General features: G+C 39.3%; 1 protein-coding gene across 2 annotated transcripts in view; it reads left to right on the forward strand.

Moving 5' to 3' along the window:
* Positions 1–4,458: 4,458 nt before the first annotated feature.
* Positions 4,459–21,369, forward strand: part of GLRB (glycine receptor beta) — a 94,976-nt gene continuing 78,065 nt past the window's right edge. Inside the window, exons 1-2 of one of the 2 annotated variants that reach the window (XM_072724916.1) lie at positions 4,459–4,597; positions 6,592–6,741. In XM_072724916.1, the coding sequence (XP_072581017.1) occupies positions 6,620–6,741 (122 nt within the window). In that variant the 5' untranslated portion in view covers positions 4,459–4,597; positions 6,592–6,619. Of the gene's footprint in view, positions 4,598–5,763; positions 6,021–6,591; positions 6,742–21,369 lie in introns of those variants that run through there. The other variant, XM_026008057.2, reaches the window with a different exon arrangement.

Consider the following 21,369-nt stretch of genomic DNA (forward strand, 5'->3'; position numbering starts at 1 on the left):
CAGGCCCCACATTGGGTGTGGAGCCAAATTAAAATAAATTAATTAAAAAATAAATAAAATACTCGAACATGGTGGAAGAATTGGGAAAGGTGGTCAAAAGCTACAAACTTCCAATTATAAGGTAAATAAGTTCTGAGGATTTAAAGCACAACATGATGTCTATAGTTAATGTACTATATTATATGTTTGGAAGTTGCTAAGAGAGTAGATCTTAAAAGTTCTCATCACAAGGAAAAAATTGTTAATTATATGGGTGATGGATGTAGTAATTATATTCAGTATATACATATATCAAGCCAATATTGTTGTACACCTAAAATTTATATTATGTTGTATGTCAATTATATCTCAATAAAACGGGGAAAAATAAAACAACTGGGCATGCTTTTCTTGAAAATATATGGTGGTTATAATAGCATTTGGAGTGAAGTTATGATGAAAAATCTTATTATGATTTATAATCTGGACTACAAACAAATCAACATGACACATAGAGAGGAAAAATTAAAAGGGAATTAATTTATATATTCCAGAGTAATGTTTTAAAACTCCTAAAGGCAATAGCAAGAGTGCTAAGGGCTTATGCCATATCAAAAACTAATGTGGCAGGAAACACCTCTCTTTTTCTGGTGTTTGGCTTCTCAATCTAACACAAGATATTTAGGACAGCATTTACATTTGATGATCAAATAAGATAAGTATTATAGTCCACATGAATCTGGGTACATAGGAAATAGGGTTCCTATTGAATATGTTGAGCTAGGCCTCATCATATGATTCCAGGTAGATGTAAATAAAGGAACAAAAAAGCAGAAATAATTGTACAACAGGATCCCGTTAATAAAAAAAAAATCTATCATTCCATTAAAAACAAAAATAAAAAGAGGGGAGGTAAATTTATCTCTCTCTTCCCTGGACAACTTATTTAACATAAATTAAACTGTTTAGTTCTTAGAACAATTCCACAAGTTATTTGCTGTTCTTTTCATTTTACTGATGAGAAAACACAGCATTTAAAGAGGTTAAGCAAGTAGTCCAAAATTTACTCATTCATTCAACACTGTTCTAGGTGCTTAGGCAGTAACAATGGACAAAAATCAGACACAAATCTCTGGCCTCATTGAGCTTATATTTTAGTGAGGAAAGACATGCAACACATATCAATAAGTTGTATGATATATTAAAAGGCAATAAATACTATGAAAAAGAAAAGGGAAAACAGGTGAAAGGGAATCATAAATCCTTAGGGGGTGCAGTTTGCATTTTTAAATAATATTAGATAAATCTCCTTGAGAGGGTTATGTTTCAGAACCAACTGGAGAAGTCAGGGAGTTGGACATGGCTGGTTGGAGGAAGAGCATTTTAAGGAAAGAGAACAGCTGGAGCCAACAGCCTAAGGTGGGCCCCAGTGTGGCACCAGCATGTTGAAGAAGCAGCAAGATCAGTGTGGATGAAGCCTAGGAATTAAGAGGAAGAGTGGTTCAAGAAGGCAGTATTTGGAGAGGGCGCATACCAATCGGAACCTTGTAGGGTACTGTGAACACTTGGGTTTAGAAACCAAGTGAAGTGAGGAGTCATTGCTGGGTTCTGGGCTGAGGAGTGACATCATCTGACATGTGACATGTTTTGAAGATTTTTGGCTGCTGTGTTGAGAATACCAGTTGATAAGGGAGGCCAATGGTAGAGGCAAGGAGAGCAGCCAGGAAGCTATTACAATAATCCAACTTAGAGATAATGGTGACTCAGTCCATATTTGTTACAGCAAAAATAGTGAGAAACAGTTTCCTCATAGTTTGGATGTTGGGAGGGAGACCAAGAGAGGAATCAAAAACAATTTTTGAGACTTTTTGGCCTGAGCAACTGGAAGAAAGTGGTTGTCATCAATTGAGAAGGCTGAGTGTGGAACCAATTTGGGGGAGAAGAACATTAGTTTCATTTTGGATGTGTTAGGTACAAAATGTTTATTAAATGTTCAAGTTGAGACACTGAGAAGGCAATTGAATCTATGAGTCTAGTGTTCTGGAAATAAGTCTAGTTTGGAGAAATAAATTTGGGGGTTACCAACAGTGGCACTGAAAGCCACGTAACTGGATGAAATTACTAAGACAGTGAATGGAGACTTAAAAAAATAGAGAAAGTAGACTAACTCTTGATAGGATGAGGGAAATAGATTATTTCATGAAATTATCGGGAAGCTTTCCCTTTGGCAATACAAAGAAAGCTATATAAATAGAGGTGACTTGATCATTTTCATAGACTCAAAATCCTGAACTTCACAGATTTATAAATCTGGTAGAGGTCATTTTGGGTCACCAACCATATTTCCTAAACTTGGGGCAAAAACCAAAAACGAACCTAAACTTATCTAAACAGCTGGGCATGGTTTTCTTATGAATTAACTAATTCTCCAATATTATATCTGTAAGTGGCACAATTAAAAGACAATACTAGGGAAGGTAAGTCAGTCAATTTTAGGTATTTGCAACACATAAGCTCTTCTAAATGGGTTTCTAAGATTTTGTAAGTAAAAGGTAAGTCTATTTCAATATAAAAATCTGAATATCCTATTAGTCCAAACTCTTAGTGATACCTTGATTATGAGAAAACCAAGTTTAAGGTTTTCTTTGATTTCTGAACTCCCTTGGTTGCATGAAACCTATTATCCTTCTCCAGAGGATGAAAAATAATTTTCCCTCTACCTTTCCAGGTTCTTGGCTAACCTTTCCCCCCAACCCCCAATAAAAGACAGATTAACAAGAGAAAGACAAACAGAAGTTTAATAATGTGTGTACCTCTTGTATGCTTGGGAGACAACCAGGAAAACTGGGCAACTCTCTGAAATGGCCCAAGCCACGATCTTAAAAACCATCTATTATTAAAGACCAAAGAAGACGTTGGGGGGCAGGTGGTTGTCAGGGAGGAAGGCTAGTTATGGGAGGTTACCAGGAAAAAACACAGTAACTGAGGGAATGGCTGTTATACAGATTTAAGTCAATAAGGTTTCCTATAGATTTAGATTTAGGCATCCTCCTCTCCCTGGTAGAGAGAAAAAGAGAGGGGGAGAGAGAGAGGGGGAGGGAGAGGGAGAGGAGAGAGAGAGAGAAAGACTTACAAACGAAGGCTTCCCTTATAAATATGAACTTTTTTTTTTTTTTTTTTTTTTTTTTTCAAAAGGGTGACTTCTACTCAGTTTCCAGACCTGTTTCTTAAAAATAATCAACTCAAAGTTATCCTTATTCCAAAGAGATATATTTTGGGGTAGCAGATTCTATTCCTCCCCACTTCCTTACACGGCTCATTCTCCAAAACCTCTGTCTTCTTAAACTTATATGATCAACGCAGATCTCCTTTATATACTCGTAAAACCCAAAGTCCTATCCTGATCCAATGTGGAGGCTCCAAATAGGGCAGCTTTTTAAATAGAATAATGATCAAGTCCTAACCTTAGCAGAACACCGTGTGAAGCTTATAGAACATGGTCATGGTCATCTACAGGGAATGCTCCTTTCCTATCATATGATATGGGATGAAGTATTTATCAGCGGATACACCGTAGGTCCAAATGTACCATGCTTTCTCTTTTTGTAAAGATTTATTTATTTGAGAGGGGGCCCACAGGAGCAGGGGGAGTGGAGGAGGAGGAGGAGAGAGAATCCCCAGCAGATTCCTCCCTGAGCCTGAAGCCCCACCACCGTGAGATCATGACCTGAGCCAAAAGCCAAAATCAGGAGTTGGAAGCTTAGTGCCTGAGCCACCCAGTGCCCCTTAGACGACACTTTCTCAAAAAAAAAAAAAAAAAAGGTCAATCAGCTATACCGTCAAGGGGTAAAGGGGAAGGTTTGTCTGTCACCCAAAGGTGCATCGTCAAAGTTGAGGCTCCTGGAAAACCAGCGTAACCGGGGAGCGCTTTACCGCAAGGCCAAGGTCTTCCCTGACTCCGTGTAAGCATCAGACCTTGAGTCTGGGACATGGGATGTTAATCCCTTAACGCGCTTGAGCTTCACCTTCTGCATCCGCAAAACAGGCCGCGGCCTGCGTAGACTTTGCCCCGAATGACTGCGGGGGCCCGCGGCGGTGACAGGGAGGCGCCAGGTGCAGGCGCTCCCGCAGGCTCGCGGGCTCCGCCGCCCCGGGCCGGTCCAAGGTCGCTTAGCAAGGTCGGGCCTTGGGGGCTGCGGGAAGGGCTCGGCGGGACCGCGGGTGCAGGGGTCCGGGGCGCACCCGCTGGGGTCCGAGGCATCTGCCGTGCTCGCGGCTCCCTGCGCGGCTCCAGCGCTGGCCCGCAGGGTCCTTCCCGGGCCGCCCCCGCCCCCTGCCCTGCCCCCCCCGCTCTCCCCTCCCCCTCCCCTCCCCCGCTCCCCCTCCCCTCCCCCCTCCCCCGCTCCCCGGCCCCCAGCTCCCGAGCGCGGCGGCGGCGGCCCCGGTGGCGGCGGCGGCGGCGCGTCACGGCGCAGGCTCCGCGGCCCGAGCAGGCGCGTCAGGCGGGCTCGGCGGGGGCGCGGGCGGCGGGGACGCGGCTGCCCCCGCGCTGCGCCCGCCGCACCCCCGGGAGCCGCCGCCGCGTCCTCGCCGGGCGCCGCGGGCGGGGACGCCTCGGGTAAGCGGCGGGGGCTCCGCTCGCGGGGCGGGGGCGGGGGCGGGGGCGGCCGAGCCCGGCTCTGCGGCAAGTCCCGGTCCAGCCCGGGCCGGTGGAGGCGCGCGGAGCCGGCGCGGGGAGGGGGGCGCGGAGATGGGGATGGGGGTGCGGGGACGGGGGCCGCGGGGATGGGGATGGGGCCGCGGGGATGCGGGGATGCGGGGCGCGGACGGGGGGCGCAAGGATGCGGGGCTGGAGGCGCGGGATGCGGGGATGGAGGGTGCTGGGGGCTCAGAGATGCGGGGATGGAGGGTGCTGGGGGCTCAGGGATGCGGGGATGGAGGGTGCTGGGGGCGTAGGGATGCGGGGATGGAGGGTTCTGGGGGCACAGGGATGCGGGGATGGAGGGTGCTGGGGGCGTAGGGATGCGGGGATGGAGGGTGCTGGGGGCTCAGGGATGCGGGGATGGAGGGTGCTGGGGGCGTAGGGATGCGGGGATGGAGGGTGCTGGGGGTGCAGGGATTCGGGGATGGAGGGTGCTGGGGGCGCTGGAGTCGCGGGATGCGGGGATGCGGGGCGCGCAGGGATGCGGGGATGGAGGGTGCTGGGGGCGCAGGGATGCGGAGGTGGAGGGTGCTGGGGGTGCAGGGATGCGGGGATGGAGGGTGCTGGGGTGCAGGGATGCGGGGATGGAGGGTGCTGGGGGCGCAGGGATGCAGGGATGGAGGGTGCTGGGCGCGCAGGGATGCGGGGCGCTCAGGGGATGCGGGGCGCGCAGGCTTTGCGGGGCGGCCCCCGGCGCCGAGCGGTCTGCGAAGCGGCTTGGGCCGGCGGCCGGCGGAGGTGGGAGGCGCCGCGGAGCGCGGGCGGCGGGGCCGGGGCGGGGGCCCCCGGGAAGTTGGCCGCGGAGCCGCCGCTGTCGTGCGCTGGGGCCGGCACCGAGCCCCTCGGGTGCAGGAGAAATAGTAGAAAATGAGAATTCCAGGGAGAAAGGGGGATGCGGAATCCGCCGAGAGGAGGAGAAGCAAGACTCCAGGGCGAGATGGGCGTTAAGTGAACGGGAGGCACCGCGAGGCGCGAGGCCCCTCCGTCTGCAGAAACGGTGCTGGAGAAACGGCTGATGGCCTGGAGATGAAGGACTGCACGAGGCTTGAACATTCCGGCTTCACCACCCGCTTCAAGTTCTCCCTCTTTTTTTTTTTTTTTTTTTTTTGGATGCGTCTGACCGGCAAGAATATAATTCTCGTTTGAGCATAGAAAATGTTATTAAAATAGGACTAAGAAGATTATTTGGAAGAGTCTGACCATACTTGCTGGTTTTTTTTTTTTTTCCATGCTATATTACCTAGAATTTGTGATGTCGAAAATCATTTTCAGTAAATATTAGTAACATGAAAGTGGGAAAGGCAACCTTAAATCAGTGTGCACCCTTTTGGGGTAAAAGGTAACTTGCAAATTTAATGTGTATCATTAAGAAGAATGAATTTAAAGTGTGAAACTTTTGAAATTGATTTTTTCTTTTATCTCTGTCAGTTCTTTAATATTTAGAATTGTCTTTCCCATTAGAACAGCTTTATTGTTTTTGAAAAAAATATACATGCAAAATTTAAAAATATAGAATTTTTTTTAATATAGAAATTTTTAAAAGAAATGAGAAACTAAAGATAGAAGAGGACGATGACCATTTTAAGCACTGTGTTAGACATCCTTCCAGGTAGCTTTCTAAACATACATTGATATACTGTGCAATTCAATGTCAATTTACAATTTTCTGTAACTATAAAATTAGAAATGTTGCATATACCTCCTTGGGATTGTATTTTCTATGGGCCGTTAGTCCGTTACTTAATCCTTAGCACTAAACATCACAAATGTATATTGAAGGCTAACCACATAGGTTTGAGCAATGAAAATCTCATGTACAAATGCACTCGTCCATTGGGTAGTAATGGTCATCCTCCTTAGAGTCGTATTATTACTGCTTTTTGTAAACATTTTCTTGTTCTTTCTTGTAGATTGATCTCCTGAGATTTAACTTTCAAGATGAAGTTTTTATTGGCGATAGCCTTTTTTATTTTGATTTCCTTGTGGGTTGAAGAAGCATATTCTAAAGAGAAGTCTTCCAAGAAAGGAAAGGGGAAAAAGAAGCAGTATCTATGCCCATCGTACGTTCTTCATGTCTTATATTATTATATGGAGAAATGTTATTGCGTTATCGAAGTAAGGTGGTTTATTGAGAGACATATCAGCAGAACTTTTCTTATCAGAATAGGTACCCATTGGTTTCACGAGAGAGGTTTTAGAATGTGATAGCTAATTCCTAGTGTTTAAGGTAAAGTTTTATAAAGTTTTGCTCGTCCTCTGGGATTACATAATTTTTATACATTTTCTACAAAATTATAAAAAAACAGCTATTTATTTTTTACCCTACATGTGCAACTATAATCAGATACTAAAATTCCATGTTTTCAGCAAATACCAGTTCAAAAAGATGGCTTTTTAAAAAAAATTCCTAAGAATGAATATCAATTTTAAAATTAGTTAGCTAAAGTATGATTTTAAGATGTATTTAGTTTATGTTGATGCATGGAAGAAGAAAATTCACGTGATAGGTCAGTTTTTTATTTCAATATTTTTCTGCAAAGGACCTAGATTGGAAAGTTAGGATATTTTTCAAGAACTGTGTCACTAAACTTGAAGTTACTTGTAAAAACAAAATTTAAATCCAAATTGCCACTCCTTTTGTGGTTTGGACTTTCTTTTTTTTTTTCCAATAGGAAGGGTTAAAATTACTGGCAAATAACAGTATATCTTTAATAGTACCTAACGGTTAGAGCAATTGAAGAGTATGTCAGTAAATAACTTTCACAAATATGTGTTTTTAGGTAAGGAGATAACCTATGCAGTGATCTGGAATAAGAATTCATTTGCTGTTACGGGTCATATTTTAAATAAGATTTTTTTAAATGCCGTATTGGTCACGGGTAACGCTTCAGCATCAATATTACCGAAAGGTAGACTAGAGTATTCTGTAAGAGATAGTAAGGCACATTCTGGGAAGTTTATTTTGTTAAGAAAGGATATAAGAATTGGTATTTTGGAATGGATACTTTTATGAATATATGAGATTAGAAGTCTGGAGACAGAGTCATGATGCATATATAGTCTAGCATTAAATAAAGCTCCCAATTTAGAAGTATCTCCTGGTTTTCAAGTTTATTAGTCCTGCTTGTTTCAGCACTGCAGAGTCTGATATCAGGGCCAGATTTCTGGGTTTGTAACAGGATGGCCCTGATATACTGATGTGTCCCTCCTCGGCCACCTGCCAATTGGGTATGAAGTATCTGATGGGGCAGGTTCAGGAATAATCACCATCTGCAGCTTTCACTACTCTTGAGTGTTCAGAGTTTTTGCATCACAACCAGGAGATAAGCGTTTTAGGGAACTGGACATTGTCAGGCCTTACTCCTCCCAAGCGAAAGGACATATATTCATGTTTTAGATATTTTATATTAACTTTTTACTTGATGAATGTTGGCATATTGATATAAACTGTTGCATGTGTCTTACAGTCATGGTGATTCTATGTGTAGAGTCAGGCCAACTTCAGCCAGTCAGGTTTCTCTATATGTGAAAGTTGATAGGGCCTTTTTCCTCTGCCTCCTGCCCACCTCCCCTCCCCTATCAAATGTCATCGATCAAGAGTTCTGACAATGGTGACAGCAAGCCTTAGGACTACCACATTATCTCTTTTTAAGATTCATTTTATTTATTTATTTTTTTACAGATTTTATTTATTGCTTGATGAGAGACACAGAAAGAGAGGCAGAGACATAGGTAGAGGGAGAAGCAGGCTCCCTGTGGGGAGCCTGATGCCAGACTCAATCTCAGGACCCTGGGATCACGACTTGAGCCAAAGGCAGATGCTCAACCACTGAGCTACCCAGGTGTCCCTTAAGATTTATTTTATTTATTTTAGAGAAGAGTAGGGGCAGAGGAAGAGAGTCTTCAAGCAGACTACCCTGCTGAGCATGGAGCCCAACATGGGCTCGATCTCACAACCTGTAAGAGCATCACCTGAACCAAAACCAAGAGTCGGATGCTTGATTGACTGAGCCATCGGTCGCCCTTAACTACAGACTATCTTACAAGAGTCCTTTAGAGGACATTTTGTCCCTTTTCAGAATTCCACTATTAAATTGTCTTACATATAAACTGGTTATATCCTTACAGTATCTATAGTTATTAAAGACAAATTTTTAAAGTTGTATCTATCTAGTAAGTTAAGAGTGAAACATTTAGGTTCTCTTTTAGTGAATATGGAACTCATCAAATAGAAGACCCAATATACACTTGGTAAGCCCGTATCACAGTATTTTAGGCATGCTGTATAATTAATTGAAACTTTATTTTTTGAAAATTTCTACCATGAAATTTAAAATTATAATTGTATTTTATTTTATTATAATTATGAGACTAAAAGATAAAACTTTATTAACAGTTGCCATGGTGATGCTGCCAAAAATCTGAGGTATTAAAAAGTAGATGTGCCTTGGAGAACAAGATCTTTTTATTTTTTTTTAAGATTTTATTTATTATTCATGAGAGACCCAGAGAGAGAGAGAGAGAGAGGCAGAGACACAGGCAGAGAGAGAGAGAAGCAGGCTCCCCGCAGGGAGCCCGATGTGGGACTCAATTCTGGGATTCCAGGATCATGTCCTGAGCCAAAGGCAGGCACTGAACTGCTGAGCCACCCAGGGATCCCCAGAGAATAAGATCTATACATTTTTTTGTTTGAGCATTTTATTAAGAATTTTGATTTATTATCACTGATGATGAACTTCAGAAGACTAGAATTTTCTGTTTGGATACGTTATATTAAATTTTGTTGAACATCCAGATTAAGAATCTTAGCTATAATAATGTGCTGTAAAAGAACATGCAAATCATTTGTATATTAGAGCATGATCCAGTTAGCTTATCTTGTATAAATCGATAAAGTATAAAACATTTTGACTAAGAGGAATATTTGAGATTATGAAAGTTAGGCAGATACCACCATAATGCCCTTTAATATAGTGATCTCTTGCTCAGTGATTTTTAAAATTTATTTAGACTTTTTTTTTAATAGAGTTGATGAAACAGTGGGGTTGTATACACGTATGCAGTTAATGTGTGAGTATAGCAAACGTTTCCCCTTCTGTTGTAACAATATCCTCTCCCCCAACCAAGACTATAAATAAGAAGAAAAATGTTTTAAAGTGTAGAAGAAATAAAAGGCTTGGGGTCCTTAACATTCTGGGGTTTAATCTTGAGACCCAGCTTGAATTGTATCATAAACGTTTCCTGGCTCTTTTCCTACTTTTTCTTTAACTCACATTGTCTTGAGATGCTATCACATAAATTTATGCTGTTGTTTTCTGATGTATAAGTGAAACAGTGGTACCACATTGACAAGCAGTCTGATAAATTTCCTTTCAAAAACTTCAGAAATTTAATAATCTATTAAAATATAAGAAATAAACTGTAAATGAGAAAATGTTTTTGATTAGGTCCTTGGATACAATGTTTTATCGTGCAGCTTGAATTTCACGTAAGCCTTCATCTGTTGGTCTCTCCTCTGACTATACAGTCTGCCTGAGTGATTCTGTCCAAACCTAGGCTGTAACTACCATCTCTTCACTGTTAAGTCTCTATGTCCATCCCAAGGTTCTTTGAAGAATGGCATATCCATTCATCCAGTGTTTCGGGCTGGCTACCCTATTTTGATCTCAAACTCAATGTAAAATGATAAAACCTGAATTCAGAAATCCTCTCCACCTCTCCTGATGCAGTGTTCCCTTCTCCAGCAAATGGTACCGCTACCTCTTTAGACCTTCTCTTTCTACAGTAGCATCTCAAATTCATTAGTGTCCAAGACTTTGCAGTTCAGAGTCTTTCTCATCTCTGGAATATGTCCTTCGTTTTCACTCCCCTGTGGGCACTGCTTTATTACTCCTCTCCACACAGTTTGGTGAATACTTTATTAGTCATCCTGCTTCTTTCTTGTCTTCCTGCATCAATCATGTTGGACATTGCCCCTAGAGTATGTTTTCTAAATCTTCAGTCTAGGCAGGTAGTTCCCATGCTTAGAGCTCTTGAAGGGCCTCCCTAGCTTTCTGTGGCTCCACAGACAAGACTCTTGCTGAACTGGCCTCTGGCTCATTTCTTGGCTCCACACACAAAGCTCTTGCTGAGCTGGCCCTCTGACCCCTCCAGCAGTATCTTTCTATCCCAGCGCCCCTCCCAACCCAACACGTGAGTCAGGTTTTGTACACACTTGACCTTTCACATTGCCTTTCTCTGAAATGCCAATGCTTTCCTTTTTTTCTTTAGTTAACTCCTGCCTCAGTGGTTTTGCCCAAACCCGTGGCTATAAATAGCATCTTTCACTGTTGACTCTTCTTAGAAAGCAAAATTCAACTGAGTAAATTTGCAGATCTAATTGGCTTTTATAAGCAGTTGATGAATCAGGCAGCAAGTAAAGAGATGCTCTGAGGAGTTCTACAAGTGGAAGGTTTTTATAGGAAGGAGAGTGTGGCAACAAGCTATCAGCAAAAGAAAGGATTGCTTCAGGCAAGTCTACCTTCCCTTAAGGAGAAGGGCAGGAGATTTTATTAGGTAGATTACCTCATCTTTTGGAGGATGGAGAGGGCACATGTGACAGATTCCTCATTGATGCTGATCAGAAAATTCCTGACTAACCAGTTAAGACTATGTCTTTAGGGTAGGTGGAAATGCAGTTGGGTTAGGCATTAGGTCTGTTTTGGTGACTTGGTTTAAGTGACACCATTTTGGGCAGTGATTTTCTTTTTAACACCCCTAAGTCTGTATGTCTGGCCCAGACCTCTCTCTGAGGAGCGCCACACCCATATAACCAAATTTTAATCTGACTGTCCCATAATGACCTCACACTCAAACATTGCTGTCTCCTTTGGGAAAACTTTCCTAATCTGATCATTTGACTTAGATAATTGCACTCTGTGCCTTCATAGTTCCCTGATTGCCTATCACGTTCATAATACTGTGTAGTAATCATCAATTGTAACTGTCTGCCTTCCTCCCCACTAGATTGTAAGCTCCTTGGGAGCAGTGTCTTATTGACTCAATCACCAGAGATCAATTGAGTGCCTGAAAGGAAGTATCCATACAATAAAAATTTGTTTAATGAGTGAATAAAAACCTAAAGATATTTGGCTTTTGCTAAGGTACTTGATTTTTGTTAGGTACTTGAAAATAACTTATATAGTCCCTGTGGGCCATATTCAGAAATATGGTCTCAAAATAGGGGCAACGAGATGAGTTCACACCTGGGTAATTAGTGGAACATCTCTAGCTTAGTTGGTTTCCTGGCAAAATTTTGGCCTTATCATGTTTAACATTTTACCAATGACTAAAATAAGAGTGTACAGAGGAAACACCCAAACTGGGGATCATGTGATTTGGGGATATAGAATGAGTATCTGAGCTAGAACTAGGATCTACTATGATCTTGAAGGGTTGGAGTAATGGGCTAAATATAAAAAAGATAGATGGAAGTATAAATTGGGCTTTTGTCCAGAAATCATCTGTGCAAGTATAGGATGGGAAAACTTGGTATGGTAGAGAACATTTGGGAAAAAATTTAAGTAATACATTATTTATAAAATATGTACATGTATAGGATGTATATATGTATTATATGTATATAATACATATGATACAAATGAGTATAGCTACTTAAAGAAACCAGGATTGTTCTTTTTGAAAGATTTATTTATTTATTCATGAGAGGCATAGAGAGAGAGAGAGAGAGGCAGAGACACAGGCAGAGGGAGAAGCAGGCTCCTATCGGGACTTGATCCCAGGACCTCAAGATCACGCCCTGAGCTGAAGGCAGACACTCAACCACTGAGCCACCCAGGCGCCCCAAGAAACTAGTATTTTTATTTTGCCAATTTTATGTTAAGTGTATTTTCTTAATAGAATGATATCTAAAGCAAGACTTACAGAGATTTCTGCATTGTGCTAGTCAGTATTTTCAGGGGAGAGAAAAACAATTGACATCATTAAAATCATGTCATATTAGGGAGATTAAAAAAAAAACTGAGATATTGGGAAGTTGTTTTGAAATGATTGAAAAACTATGACATAGATGAGAAAGTAGACTTTGCTGCTTGGCACCAATAGTGAAAACCAGGACTAATGAGTAGAAGCTATGGGTGGTATATTTTTAGCTCTCAGGAAGAACTTTCTGGTAAGAGTTCTGCCTAAATATAATTGCCTGGGAAGGGAGCTAGTGGAGTCCCGTGTAACAGGAGGCGCTGGGCATGAGGGGTATTATTTGACAGATATATTTTATAGAAAGTTTGAACATTGGATAGGTGGTTAGACTAGATGGTGATATCTAAGGTCATTTCAGTTTGCCAGATTTTTAAGAATCTTTGATTCTAATGTATTCTATTTTATTACAGTCTTACTATTGATCCAATAGAAGGGAAAGAATAATTTGAAAATTTTATCCCAATACAGATTTAAGCCGATCTGCCTTGATTTTTGGTGCATTGTCTTGGAAAGCTCTACCACATTAAATAAACAAAGCTTGGCCTGTCATTAATAAGAAGGATTTAAAAAACTTCAGTGGTAGAGTCTCTTCTTGGAATTTCCTGAACGATCATATTTTAAAGGTATCTCTTTCAAACCCAGAAAGTCTTCCTCTTTTCTGACCTAAACCTATAGGAAGAAATATGTCTCAAATAGTGACTGGTGGATAGCAGATATTAGTGATCTAATCAATGGCTGCCATAACTTGTAAGAGTGCATAGGTTTATGGGCTTGTATTTATAGGTGTTTTACATATGAAAGCAGAACATTTTAAAATATACGTTCAGAACTTTTGAATGAATAAACCAAAACAAAACACAATTATCTCAACAACAACAAAAAAACGTTACTTGTCATTTCGATTTGTGCTCCCAGCAGACATAATTACACTTTTCAATACTGAATTTAAAGGTGCCTGGGTAGCTCAGTCTATTAAATGTCCAACTTTTGATTTCAGCTCATGTCATCTCAAAGTTACGAGATCCAGCCCCACTTCAGGCTCTGCACTCCATGGGAAGTCTGCTTGACATTTTCTCCCCCTCTGCCCCTCACTCACTCACTCAAATATGCGCTCTCTCTGTCTCTCTCTGAAATAAATAAATCTTTAGAATACATACTGAATTTGGCTGGGCTGTAACGTCTTGGCACATGCTGCCATATTTTACCATCAGTAAGCCTAGGGAACGTTTTACCACTTGTTGAGGGTGGTTTGAATTTCAAGTATCTGATAGCTTACAATAAGTGCACAAATGTTTACAAGTTAAATTTAAAATCTCCTTTGCCCATACTTGTATCTTAGGTATGGGGAAGCTTAATAATAAGCCCTTGATTGATACTAGATGAGGGCTGTTATTATTTATATTAGTGTATAGTCATGTTAACTTGAATTTATCTTGTCTTCTTCATGATCTTTCCTTCAGACTGTTGGCACTCTACCTTTAAAATCATGAAAAAGGAGTTTTTACTGTGGTTTTGTGTGCATAACAGGAAGCATTGTAATTTCTTTATGTTAGTTTGTTCACAAACCAGAAAAAGATTGTGTAAAAGTATTCGGTATTTTTTATGATAATTTTTTGTCTCCTTTATAGAGAGATATTGTACTGCTTAATGATAGCATTTGTACACATCAGTTTTATGTGGTAGAAGGGTGGGGATACTGAATAATCAAAGCTATTCTGTGTTGGCCAAGTATAATATTAGCTATTTTATACCTACCATTGATTACTAGAGGGGGTTGATTTTAGTTTAGTTCTAGTTTCTGCCTAGTGGAAATGTTGAAGAGAAGTTCACGATAAATGGCCAAAAGATGAAAGGCTGATTGCAAAAGGGTAGGAGTAGTCTCTGTGATGAATACAACTGAAAATTGCCTATGCTATTATTACTATAACATATCTAGATTGAATATTCCACTAATGTTTAGTTGCGTGTTGTCTTACTACCTACGGAACAGTCCCAGCTTAATGGCATGCCATTCTTTTGCCATCAACTGAATTAATGATCTTCCCTTTCCAAATAATTTCCCAGGTTTTGAAACTGGCATCTTCATTACTCTAGCTACTCAGGCATGAAACTTAAATAGAACCTGTCCTTCTTTCCCTGAGAATGATTTCCTATATCTGTCATGTTCATTGCATTTCCACTTACCATCATTTTGAACAGTTTTCATCAATATTTTTCTAATTATTTTTCCTATTTTTTCTCTGCTCATTATCATTCATCTTACATATTGTTTCCATTTTCATCTTGTTAATATTATGTTCAAGAACCACAATGACTTCTTACTGCCTGATGGATCCCAGTGCAAACTCTTTACTTTGATTTTCAAGGGTTTCTCTAGTTTGCATCCCAAACTTTACGTGAAACTACCCTCTAATTTTAGAAAGGCTGATCTTTCGTTGCTTCTTAACTTCTCTTGCTATTGCTTATGCTTAGACATGTTTATGTTTAGAGTGACAACTTCCAGCTTAATCTGTGTAGTTTTTAACCAGTCCTTCAGGACTCATCTTAAATATTACCATGCCTTATGAAAGTCTTAAAATAATTAGAAGTTTCAGTTGAGAATTAGATTAATATAAATTGATAACTTGCAATAGCTGCTTAATACTTTCTTGGTCACTGATAGAAATACTGTGTTTAAGAAGAAAAAAGTGTTAATATGGTGGATATAAATTCTGGTTACTATCATTTGTGATGGTTAGAATTACATGAGCGTTTGTTCAAGGAATCATGATCAGGGGTGCAGAAACATGAAAATTTGTTGTTTGATCTATTGCACCGTGGATTGTTTTCCTTGAAGAATAGAAATTAACCAAGACCAAAGAGAAGCATAGAGGAAGACAAGTTCAATCTTAAAGGATATAGAGCTGTCCAAAGGTCAAATGGATTTCTTTGGGTGGCTCTTTGTTGCTAGAGTGACTAAACATAGCTTGGGTAGGGCTACCAAGCAAATCAAGCATCACTGGAAAGTTACAGAATCTAAAAGTTCTTTTCATCCCCAAGATTTCGTGAGTCTATGATTAGAACTAATGTTAACTCCCTCTTCTTGAACTCTTCAAATCCTTTTTGTCCATGGTGTATGTTTTGACATTTGATTATATTTAATACTAATACTCTTCAGATGATATCTTTTATTTTCTAGTCGAACCATATTATGTATATATTGACTCTAATACATGGAAATATACACACCTCATCATATATGTACACACACACATCCATCTCATCTCAAATATTTGCAATTGAGATGGTTAATATCGTAACTCTAACCATATATAACAAATGTCTATACACACACCTATTTAGCCTGCATAAGTGAGGCTCTTATGCAAAGAATCTTGAAGTTGGTAGAGTATAAAAGCACATATATACATATATATATACTCACATATATTTAATATATATGTGAAAGTGTATATATATACACATATTATACACATACATATACAATTTTATATATCCTACTACTTCAGAATTCTTTGCATAAGAACCTCACTATGCTTGCTAAATCAAATGGAATAAAATAGATGACTGGCTATATAGCGGAAACCAATCTTTTGGTGAGGCAGTGGCTCACTGGAATTGTGATTAAAGGTAACACCTCTAAGCATATATTATTTAAAGTTCCCTTTGTATGTCTGCTAAATCTTGATGGCTTGATAATACAGGAGAAAGAACACTGCTATACCTCAATTAGTACTTTGCTGATTGGCTTTATGACCTTTCGATAAGTCACTAATTTTAGGGAGATGTGGGTCATGTATAGATCATGGGTCATGATCGTGGGTCATGTATAGATAGATCATGTTTGATCTCCGTAGTCTCCTAATTTCACTAATTCATTCATTTATGACAGCCGTGTCTTTTAAGACTTAAGGTTTTTTTTTTTTTTTAAAGATTTTATTTATTCATGAGAGACAGAGAGAGAGAGGCAGAGACACAGGCAGGGAGAGAAGCAGGCTCCATGCAGGGAGCTTGATGTGGGACTTGATCCCGGGACTCCAGGATCACGCCCTGGACTGAAAGCAGGCACTAAACCTCTGAGCCACCCAGGAATCCCAACCAAGTTTTATTTATGATTCTTTTGGTACCTTTATATTCAGGATTTTGTTGTTGTTGTTGTTGTTGTTGTTAGGATTATGCTTTAAGATTTAAAACCAGTCAAGCCAAACCAACAGAAAAAGAATACACAAAATTCTGTTTCTTGACCAAGTTAATTACAAAGAAATCTAAATTTCAGACTTGATTTATCAAAATGTAGGTATTTAATTGTATCCCAAAGTAAATTAATGTATGTGGCAAGTGAATCGTTTGCATTCCTAGCTTACCAATTTATCACAAATTAAGGAATTTGACTAACAAAAAATGTATCTTTTTTTCCCCTTTTGGTGGATAATACAATAAAACAGTGAAGAATAGAGTATATTTGCAGAAGTCTCTCTGTTCTTTTTGTGCTACTACCTGGAAGAGGCACAGCACCGCTGTGTTCCAGAAAGCAGAGAACCTTTCATAAATGGGTTCCTTTACCATACACGTTTTATGAAAATTTACACTTAGAATTCATGAAGCAAAATATTCAAATTTATGTACATACAAATAGCTCCTCTGAGAGATGATGTAAATATGAAATAATATTTCTAGAGCTCTGATTGGAATAACAGCAAAACACTGATTAAATCACTAATAGAATATGTTTGGTAACTTGAAACATCTGACCTTTATTAGTCCTCTCGTAAGAGAACAATAGTATGAATTCATGACTGTTCGGGAATGCTTACTGCTCTGATTCCTGAGAATAACCTAATAAAAAGGCCAACCTGTTACTGCGTGGATGTGCAGTGAGTATTCTTTTGCATCAATAGTTAGGTCTCTGTTACACCATAGGCATAACTGAAAAAATGATCCAAAGGTCTATCTGTAGCACTCTTTAATACCATCCAGAAGTCTCATATTCATTTGATTATAATATTTTTGGCTTAATTCTACATATGTAGATGTTTTCAGTTATTAAGAATCTGTATTGATTTATTTTGTGTAGTGATCTAGTCTTGGCTGGGTCTTCACTATGTTTCCAGTAATCCTTTACTTGGCCCTTAGTGGCTCTATTTTTCTGTCTCTCTAATAATTGTTTCATCCTTTATCCTGCCCCTTTGAGTCTTAGAATAAAGGCTTAGTTTTCACTTCAAAGAAAAAAAAAATAGAAGTCATTGGGCAGAAACTCCCCCAGTGTCTCTCTGTCTTCACTCTAAAGCTACGTGTAACATTATCCTTTCTTTTCTCCTTTGCATCTGACTTAACAGGAAAAGGGACTTCCTTTTGTTCATCCCTGGACCCATTTCTTCCACCCACTTCTGAGACCTCTCTCTATTACCTTACCTTTGCTCTCCCAAGTTTTCTTTTCTTTTTTTTTTTTAATTTTATTTATTTATTCATGAGAAACACAGAGAGGCAGAGACACAGGAAGAGGGAGAAGCAGGTTCCCCTCAAGGAGCATGATGTGGGACTCCATCCCCGACCCCAGGATCATCCCTTGAGCCAAAGGCAGACGCTCAACCACTGAACCACCCAGGCGTCCCTCTCCCAAATTTTCGATATGCTTTTTCCTTTGGCTGTTTTTTTTCTAAGGGTTTACAAAAATAATGAAGGGTCTTTCAACTGAAAAGAACAAACAAACCAGTTTTTATTTTCCTATTTCATTAACTTTTTTTCCCCCTATGTTCACTGTCATGTATCTTAAACTAATAGGCTACAATAGTCTATAGTTTCTCAGGGATCTTCATTATTCCTTTTCTTTCCTTGAATTTCTTTAAATTATGAAAGCCGTACATTATTATGGTAACAAATGGAACAATATGTACCACTTAATATTCTGAATACTTGCTCTTCTGTTAATATTAACTCCTGTCACCATTGTACTTTTTGGTAAAGTTACTTTTATTCCTTTTAAGCAAATCTACTGACTTTTGAGTCTTTTTGTACTGGATACAAACTAATGATTGTCTTTTGCATCCTGACACAGTCTCCTATCCCACCCACCTACCTTCTGGCTGCTGCACTCGACTCATTCCTGGAACTATTTTCTACCTTCCTGACTTCAACTGATTAGCCGCCTTCACTCACTATTCCTTTTTTCTGTCTGTACTGAAATCCTGGTTTTTACTAGATATTTGTTCTTGGTCCTTTTAGCTTTTTACTCATCAGTTTTCCCATGAGTAATTTCTACTGGTATCTGTGGTTATTCACAAATCTTTATCTCTAGGTGTAACTACTCCCATGAGTTCCCCATAATTATTTTCAATATCCTACTGGACCTCAGAGTTAATGTATGACGCCAGCCCTTCAGTCTGCATTTCCCAGCCTTGTATTTAGCCTTTCATGAGGAATAGCAACAGCACCTTTCTTTTCTTCCATGAACTCGCTCCCTGATCATCTCATCGATTACTTAGTCTGTTGATTCTTATTGAGAAATGGCTCTTGCATCTTGTTGTTTCTCTCCATCTTTGGAGGTCTTTGTCAGGCTCTCATCATTTCACCTCGAATCTCTTATTGCAATTACTTACCTAGGTGCCTGATTTCCATCCTGTCTTCTCCACTTTAGTTCATATTTCATGACAGTAGCTCTCAAACTGTTGATCTGAGCACCTCTATACGATCTGAAACGTTAAGGACACAAAGAGTTTTATATGAGTTTTGTCTTCTAATACTGCCTTATAAATTGAGACAAATATTTTGAATGTTTTTAAAGCACTTCTAATAATGTACTCATTACATGTTAACATAAACAACTTAATTCATATGAAAGTGAAACTAACTGTATTTTCAAAAATAAAAATAGTGGGGAGAGTGACCATTGTTTTACATTGTTGCCTATCTCTTTGATGGCTGGCATAACGGGAAGAGAGCCAGATTCTCATGTTGGCCTTGTGATATATTGTTTTGTTTGAAGTAGGTAAAGAAAGGATGACCTCACACAGACATGTGATTAGAAAAGGGAAGAGTAGTTTAATAGCCTTTTCATAACTGAATATTCTTCTTTAATGCCATGCCAAAATTTACCAACTGATGATTTTTTTAAAAGCTAGTTGCAATGTAAATTCTCAAATCAGATCAGTGAATATTCTCTTTTCTGTTGCACTAAAATCCACTGGTTTTGCACTTTTTTTTTTTAGATTTTCTTAGTTTTATTACTCTTTACATTTTTTCAGTGTCTTTATTTTTTGGAACAATTTAATTTCTGCTTTTTTTTCTAGTTTTACTAAGATATAGTTGACCTATAGTATTGTATTAGTCCAAGCTGTACAACATAATGATTTGATATATGTAAATATGGTGAATTGATCACAATAGGTTTGGTTAACATCCATCAAATCTACAAAGTTACACATTTTTGTTTTTCTTGTGATGAGAACTTTTAAGATTAACTCTCTCAGCAATCAAACATACAGTATTATCTTGTTAACTGTAGTTACAGTGAGTGGCTCTTTTTCCCTAACATGATTTTATTACATCCTGCCTTGGTCAGTAGGAAAATACCGGTTTGCTAGGTTTTACAAATGTTGACACGTTTCATTATACTATATCAAAAAATCACATCCATTAAATGTCACTTCCGATTTCATTGGAAAGTCTGTTAAGTATTGGAAAGCTGTCAAGCTCATGAGATGAATATTAATATTTCTAAAAATTCTAGTTTGTGTGAAAATTTACATTTTTTATTGACAGCAAATCCCATGCTCTTTATAGTTTTTCTTGAAGTTATAAGCTCTCTTGATTCACTGTTGAAAATTTTTGCTAAGTACCTAAGACTAAATTACCATAATTTTTTTATGGGGTTCCATGAAAACAGTGTTCCATAAAAAGTAGCTAGTTTAACTAGAACATCAGTCCCCGGAATGCTTTTCTTAGGAACAGTTAACATAGTTTGGCATGCAGTAGAAGTGCTCTATAGATCTTACCTATTTTTTCACACAGAATATTAAGATGATGTGGATTTAAATTTCAAAATTCAATAAAATTAGCATTTTTAAACTGCTCCTTTAAGAACATTACTTAGGAACACTATTTTTCAAATTATTTATTTCTTTAATTACTGATAGCTTGTAGTAGTAAAGAATACAATGACTATTAGTACATATTGGTATTATTTTCTTTTTTTAAAGATTTTATTTATTTATTCATGAGAGACACACACAGAGAGAGAGAGAGAGAGGCAGAGACACAGGCAGAGGGAGAAGCAGGCTCCATGCAAGGAGCCCGATGTGGGACTCAATTCCAGGTCTCCAGGATCAGGCCCCAGGCTGAAGGCAGCGCTAAACTGCTAAGCCACCTGGGCTGCCCTGGTATTTTTTTTATTTGTGCACCAGCAGCTTTATTCACTGTTGCTTTTGCACCATTAGTGAAAATGTCAGTATAGTGAAACAATGTAATATTTTTAAATTATTATTATTATCATGAATATAGTTTTGACTCTGTGGACCACCAGAAAAGATCTTGGGTACCTTCAGGTGTTTGTGGACTACACTTTGAGAACTACTGTTTTATAGTGTCAACAGATTTGTGATGCTCAGTGTATATCCAATCATTTATTCCTCTTTCTTTTTAAAAAGATTTATTTATTTGAGGAAGGGGAGGGGCAAAGAGAGAGGGAGAGAGAATCTCCAGCAGACTCCCCACTG

Source organism: Vulpes vulpes, chromosome 10 (assembly GCF_048418805.1).
Source record: "Vulpes vulpes isolate BD-2025 chromosome 10, VulVul3, whole genome shotgun sequence".
Lineage (NCBI taxonomy): Eukaryota > Metazoa > Chordata > Mammalia > Carnivora > Canidae > Vulpes > Vulpes vulpes.